This window comes from Cicer arietinum, chromosome 8 (genome assembly GCF_000331145.2).
Source record: "Cicer arietinum cultivar CDC Frontier isolate Library 1 chromosome 8, Cicar.CDCFrontier_v2.0, whole genome shotgun sequence".
Classification (NCBI taxonomy): Eukaryota; Viridiplantae; Streptophyta; class Magnoliopsida; order Fabales; family Fabaceae; genus Cicer; species Cicer arietinum.
In genome coordinates this window covers 12,424,904-12,432,568 of record NC_021167.2, presented here as the reverse complement: position 1 = coordinate 12,432,568, position 7,665 = coordinate 12,424,904, and the positions used below count along the sequence as shown (strand labels likewise).

Here is a 7,665-nt window from a genome sequence, read left to right as displayed (position 1 = left end):
TAAGATGAGCTGTATCATTCAGCTTTTTTATCTGCCAACCAGATCTCAGAGAATGCTGCAACAGTCACTGAAGAGTCTTCTATGCAGAATTTATGTGACATCTGAGAGCTACATCCAAGAAGACCAGTAAGGAGACACTTGATTGGCACAGAATGAGTAAATAGTCCTATACAAGAAACAGATGGTGAAAAGCTGCTGAAACTAGAATTATGCAGTGAACTTTGGTGGTTTATGTTGCTAGAAGCAATTTCGTCTTCGATCTCATCTCCAGTGGTTGTCACAAATTGTAACCTGCTTTTACCAGATTTTTTCCTCGAGAACGCAGGTCGATGTCTGTTGAGAGAATCCCATTGGTTTGAATGGAGAGAAGGTGGTCCATCTTGGTCATGAATTGAGTTTGTCATAGCATGGGAGTTGTGCTGAGAAAATGTCTGGCTGTCATTTTGATGTGGCAAGAAAACTAATCTCAATTTTTCATGTAACCCCAGGACAGTATCGTTTAAAAAGCGAATCATCCGGAATTCGACTTGTCTAAGTGATTCTCCAGAAGGTGCAGTAAAATCTGGTTGGAACCGGTCAATGTATCCCATAACTTCAGGTGTGTATGTTTCTGATCGAAGGCAGCCCTCCCAATTTCCTTGGCTAATCTCGGAAAGAGAATCTGAGGATTGAATTTGTTCCTCTGAAAAATTGACTTCCTGTACATTGAAACATTGATCATTACAGTAAGATTTATTGCACAAAATTTTAAGATGTAATTAATCTATTTGTCATCTGCATTTATGGAACCATTAGAAGTAAAATTCCAAAAACACATGAAGTTCAGTGTAAGGCAATCATGCAACTATATTTATAGAAAGTAGTATGTGTTCAAATTAAATACCCATTGTGTATTTGTTCAAGTTAAAAATCAAACCAAACCTCAAAAACCGACCACACCCACATCACATTTCTAGTTTTTATTTCCACCTAACTTAAACCCTAAAGTATCTACCTTAGAGTAGTTATAGTGCCATGCCGCCACCTCCTTTGTAGCCTTCTCCTCCTTTGTCCCACAACCGCGTCTTCTGCTTCTCTTCCCCACACGTTCCGTACATAGGCTTTCACAATTCGTCTGTCGCTTCTGCTCTCTCACTGGTTTACAAGTAACAGCAACCCATTCACCATACCTTCTCTGCCGCTTCTGCTCTCTCCTTGTCTGTTAGGTTTTCTAATGTATCTTGTCTTAACATTCTCCTAGAGTGAAATTTCAAATGGCTAGTTTCTTCACTTGTCAAGATTGGAATTGCTAAGTTGCTAAAGATTTTGGTTTATATTTTGAATTGGCTTGTATTCTAAGTTGAAAGTCATAGAGAGGCAGAGGAAGTAGAGCTATGTTACAAAATACCAATTTTTTCCAGTTTTCTTTCCAAGTTAGGATGGATATTATTATTAATTTGCTAACTGCATCCATCTATTTTCTCTCTGCCTCTAATTATTACAGCAATACAGCCTACCAAATAAACTACTCTAAAATTACAAGGACAACACACAACTAACAAGGACAAACTAAAGACAATCCCAGTTGATCCCTTGGACTCTTCCTTACTCCTCCAATTGTAAATATTCCTAATTGGGGCTTTGGTGCCAAAAATACATCCCGAAAAGTTTAAATTACAAGATGAAGAGTTGGGTAAAGCTTTGGGACTGCTGCTGACTCCCAAAAGTTCTTTTGAACTTAAAGCTCCAGCCACTTGATCCGCACAGCATTATTGTCAGTAGGTTCTCCACCAATGTCCAAAACCAAGAAAACCAAAAACTCCCACCTGCATCATGTGGCTGGAAGCATAAAGACACATCACCCAATTCTGCCTTGAACTATTGGAACAACTTCTGCTTCAGGGTTCCCTTGCAGATTGGGCACCTTGTTAATTTCTGCCAATATTTGTTTCCTATTATATTTTGTATAAATTACGAAGTTGCTGATTGTATATAATTAGAACCATTGTGTAGTTAATAGTTGTAAAGGAGTTGCTTATAGTAGTTATTGAGTCTACCAATGCAGCCTGCGCTCGGTTAAGTTACACCTTCTTGCCTCTGATTGCATTACTCGTGGGTTTCTGGTTCATGATTCCTGTTTCTTGTCTTGGTTTTGTTCATGGTTCAGCACTCACTCAAGTGGAACACTCTTAGTTCTTGTTGTTTGTAGTTTTTGATCTGTGATTGCTGGTTTGGGCTTCTTCTCGAGACTTGCATCTCTGAAAGCCATTACTTCTTCTCCCTACTTTGGGCACCTGGGTCAAGCTAGTAACTACTTTCTACCCAAGCTTCAAGTTCAAACATCAACCCATTTTATAAGCTTCTGGATAGTAACGGGTGGCTGATTTTCCCATTTCTTCTCCGTGTGAAATGCACAACAGGAAAGTATCGCTCTTTCCCCAACAGTTGGTGCAACTGTCTCACGTTGCTGCACACACTGTAAGCAACCTTTCACTCTTCGTTGCACCTAGTTGACATACATGGAGTTACTTCTTTTCCCTCTGTTTCATAATATCAGATCCACCCACATGGGCACCAAAGGGATCTAAAGTGGCTTCCTTTATCTAACTGCCTCGTTTGTCTTTTAGACGCAACCTTATTTATGCCAAGATTTGAAGCCTTCTAATTGAACTTACTTTTAGCTTTCTTGTCACCACATTTGCCCGGGATTAAATCAAGACATCTTCAATTAGAATTTGAATTCATCCTCCCAATCTTTGATTTCAACTGACTCGTTCATGGCTGGCTTCTCTATGGCACCAGCATATTCAAATCCATCTCCGTTCCACCTTAGCCAAACTGCATGAACCCTTTTCCTTGACCACATTTTTTATAAAAGAAAGATGGTTGTCCTAACCCTATTCCGCACTCTACTTTTTCTCCGCCATTGGCCAATAAAGTGTGTCCTCCACCATATCCATCTTAATGTTTGTTTTACTATTTGTTTTTACTTCCATAAAATCAGCTTATTCCCTATTCTTCAAACCTTCGTCTTTCCTCCTATTTTCTAGCTCCAAAAAGTATATAATCCCACATCATGGACCAAACTGGGAGGTCCAGCACCTACTTTAGATTAGAACTGCTTGAGCACTGCCTTTAAGAAGCTTTCCCACATTGCCTAAGGATTTATTAAGATCCAGTAATAGGCAGAAGATAGTGTATAAGAGAAAGAAAGGAAATGAATGTGCATTATTTCTAGAAATCGGAAAAGCAAGGTGAACTTGCATCTTACAAAGCGAACACCCTCATCAACCAGCCCATTTCCTATTTACTACTCTTTTATCAACTGTGTCAACTGACTACTACCTGTCAAACAACCACCATAAACACCAAACTTCTTGCTTCCTCTTTTCCCCCTAGACAGACTCTGTCGAATAAAGCGCCCAAATGTAATACCTTATATCTCCTTCAAAATACCTCTAAAATTTCCTCTTTGAATGCAAGCTTGATAGCTCTATTCAAAATTCTTCAGGCAAATGATTCTCAATTCTTGCAGACTAAGAGCAACTCTCTGGATTAGGGAGTTCTCAAACCAGTAGATAAAATTGGTTTGGAGATTACGAGACAATTAGTATGACAGTTGCAGAATTTTATTAGTGTTCGTGCTCGCCCCGGAACAACAGAGAACTCAAATTAGCAGGAGAAGCAATTACTCAAAATGCTGTATATGCAGGAATCAAAAGCATGTTCTTGCTCCACATATCACTACCAACTACAAAAAACTGTTTTTTCCAAATGTGTCTAAAGGGTATGTGGGGAGTGGAAAAAGAAGCTCCCCAAACTATGGCCTGCAGCTGTTGATTCAAAATTTGAATGGTAGAAATATGTTGAATGGGCTCAATCTATGAAACTAGCCCTTGATGGAAAGGGAAAATTGGGCTGAACAAGAAAAGACAGATTCATCTCAAAATGGAAATAGAAAATTCCTTAGTAATCGGTTGGCTGATCAACTCATTGGATTCTCCTATTGGGAAGCCATATTTATTCCTCTCAATTGCAAAGGATGTCTAGGAGGTTGTTCGAGATTGTTATTCGGGCCATGACAATTGCTCTCAAATTTGTGAACTCAAAACTAGGCCGTCACAGTCCAAACAAAGGGATGAGAATGTCACAACATTTTCAAACCTCATGGTTACCCTTTGGCAAGAGTTGGACCAGTGCTATATAGTCAATTGGGAAAATTCGATTAACGCCACCGTATTCAAGAAGAGAGAAGAGAATGACAGAGTCTGCATGTTTCTAGCAGGCCTCAACCAAGAATTGGATGAAGTTTGTGGTTGGATTTTCGGCAGAGAACCATTACCATCAATGCAAGAAGTGTTCTCTGAAGTAAGGACAACTCCCTTTAGAGTGTATGTAATGTAAGTAATATCAACTATTGATAAATATATCATTTTCATTTCTTGAGGTTACAAAATCAAACTCTTACGACTAAGCTGACACCTAAGTTAGTGGTTGATATAACATGCATATGCAAAACAAATCATAGTTGCATTAAAATATAAATACTTGATTTTCTCACTATTAGTTGAAATTACTTAATTTACTCCTATGCAACACCGATAATAATTTAAGAAAATGGAACTAGTTAAATGTGACCACATTTGTCAGTATCGTGTTGGTGTCCAAAAACAACAAGCTTCGAATACGGACACATCTTTAGTTGAAAGTGTCAATGCTTCTCTCCTCACTCTTAAGAAGTAAATTTTAGTTTGATACCTTAGCATAATATTCCATTTGGAATGATATATAAGCAAAAAAGGTCACCGAAAAGTTGATGTATCCGTATTAAATCAAGACCAAATACATGAACTTTTCCATTAATATTTTTGCATATATTTCATTCATTCCACTGGAAGTATAATTCAAGTTACACAAACTAATGCAGTAACATAGAACTAAGTTGCTTCAATTCAATCATATAATCAACAAAAAAAACTGAAATTAAGAGAATCACCTTACACACGGAAACCGCAGTTGACCTAGCTCGATCCAACGGAGAACAATAAACGGCATTAAACCGAACCCCTTGAGATTTAAGAAACACAGCCAAAGCCCTCGCCTGCCTCTTCCCGTTCGGCGTCAACATCGCAGCCGGACACCTACCACCGACCAAATCCGTGGCCAAATTCAACTCACACTCACCATGACAGATCAAAAAAACTTCCACAACCTCATCCTCCACCGCCGCACCACTCGCCGACGAGAATCCACGCGAGAACATCACCGGTGGAGGGGACTGCAACGGCGTAGTCGGCGGCGGAGCGAGAACATTGTAAGGATCCCAAACCTTGATTGAAGGACCGAGACGCGGTGTTCCGAGAGATGAAAGTTGCGGAGAAAGCGGAGATGCTGACGCGTGGCATGGAAGCATCTCTGGTTCTTGTTCTAGAACCTTCTTAACAATTAGATGGTTGTTTAATTGGGACCCACTTATGTGGCCGTTAATGTTCCTCTCTTCATCTTCTTCTTGTTCTTCTTCTTCATCTTCGCTATCATTTCCCCCTTCAACTGAGTGATTCGCACCCATTTTTTATTTTTTATTTTTATTATTGTTGTTGTTGTTCCTCAAAACGACGTCGTAGATCTTTATAATCGGTGAGATTTGATTTGAAGTTAATTGAATCTGAAGGGTAATGGTGTTTGTAATAGAAATTGGAAATTGTTTCGTAGGTAGATTTGTAAGAGTGGGTTAACGAATGAATGAAAGTAAAGAGAAGTAGATCTGTGTGTGTTGGTGTGAATAGGAGGAGGGTGGATGAAGAAGAATCTAAACGGATTCGCATACTATACACTATACTAAGAAGTTTCATTCATTAATTATTTTTTAAATGAAGTTTTATTTTATTTTTTGACGGAATAAGAAGCTTTTTTGTAAATTTAAAAATGTAAATTTATGAGAAAATAGATCGCGGGTTAATAATGATTGTGATCGACTATTTGTACAAAATAGTTTTACTTTCTATACTCTTATGAACAATAGAAAAAACAAAAGAAACTAAGAAACAAAATAGATGTTTCTAGGTGCAACTCTCGTCATCCAATTTAATTTAATCCGCATTTTGATTCAATTTATTTAAATTCGAGACTAATTTAAAATAACAAACTGAAATTCAATTATATCCGATTTGGATATATGATTTCACTTTATGAACTCGCGAACTCAACTCATTAATGTGTCATATATATTTTTATTTATTTTTTAATATTGATGTATAGTTAAAATTTAGTTGTTGGACTATGATTGAGATTTTGTTGCTTATTTAATTAATTTAAGTGTTTTGTTGTGTTTGTGGATATATTTTAAGTATTAAACGATATAGTTTTATTATTTTTTAGATGTTCAAGTATTTAAATTTAATTGCATTTAAAAAAAAAATATTACTTGTGAATCCAACCCAACTCGTTCATAATCGAATTAGTTTTGTTCGAGTTTAATGGAAAAATCATAGGTTGAGAGATCAACTCAATCCAAATAAAACTAATCGGTTTGGGTATCGAATTTAATCAAAAACGATCAAATCCAACCCATGTACACCCCTACCTCTAAATATGACGAACTTGGACGTGTTAGTCTAATGTTAGAGCCTTTGATGCATTTCACTAAAGTGGGAACAACTCATTCAATGATACGATTCTCCAACACCATGTCCATCAAGATTTTTGAATTACCATCCATAATAAATTGTGAAATATAATTTCTCCAAGCCATATCCAACCCAAGGTATAAACCCACATCTCAACATGAAAAATGTCGCACATACCAATCTTCTTTGTGTATCCTTTGAACCAACAACCATCAGAATTGCAAAAAAGACGGCCACACCCCAAAGCCTCAAGATTCCCTTTGCAAATGCCATCATTGTTCAACTTTATCCAACCCTCAAGCGGTCTCATCCAACATATGTAGATTGTCTCCTTAACCTGATGACTTTAATGCAAATGAGGATGATTACAATAATCAATATCTTTAGAGTATTTCAGAATAGCCCCCACAGGATCAATTGGTCTCTCAAAATCAATATAAAAAATTGCTTTATTCCTCAACGTCTAAAGGAACCAACATGTTGTCATGAATATTGTTTGACAACGATCATTTCGAGCTTCACACCAATTCTTGTTAAGGTTGCTGCAAATTTATTTTCTGCAATCAAAAGAAAAGATATGTCATTAGAAGGAATAAGTTAAAACCATACTTGAGTAGCCTGCACATAGCCTCACAAAACATGAAGGGTAGTCTCATCATCCCTCCCACATCTAGGATCAGAAAGCAAAATTCCTACTCCCATCTATGCCTTCGAAAGTTGTATAGAAAATTCACATTCCACTCCCCCTCTAGGGTTACGGCTTCCCTCATGGATATAGTGGTACCAACGAAATTACTCTAGGCTAAAGAGAGAAGTTGGGTATCATGTGAAACCCATTTGTCCAACCAAAACCTAGTTTGCCTCTCATCACCAATCTTTTTGACAACGTGACTCTAAAAGTTGCTCTGCTAGCTAGATAAAGCTTTCCACAATTGGGAATCATAAGGCTAAGAATTGTAGGATATTTTAAAATCATTATTCCTTTCATATTTACTAATAAGAACCTTGCACCAAAGATCATCAGGTTTTTGTATCAAATTTCATGATATCTTCATGAGAA

At 37.4% G+C, this 7,665-nt stretch overlaps 1 protein-coding gene across 1 annotated transcript; it reads right to left on the bottom strand.

Moving 5' to 3' along the window:
- Positions 1–4: 4 nt before the first annotated feature.
- LOC101508038 (uncharacterized) lies at positions 5–5,774 on the bottom strand. The gene is made up of 2 exons (XM_012712415.3): positions 4,976–5,774; positions 5–698 (listed from the first exon to the last, which is right to left on the bottom strand). Exons 1-2 carry the CDS (start codon positions 5,546–5,548, stop codon positions 15–17), a joined length of 1,257 nt encoding a protein of 418 aa, XP_012567869.1. The 5' UTR covers positions 5,549–5,774; the 3' UTR covers positions 5–14.
- Positions 5,775–7,665: the final 1,891 nt, after the last annotated feature.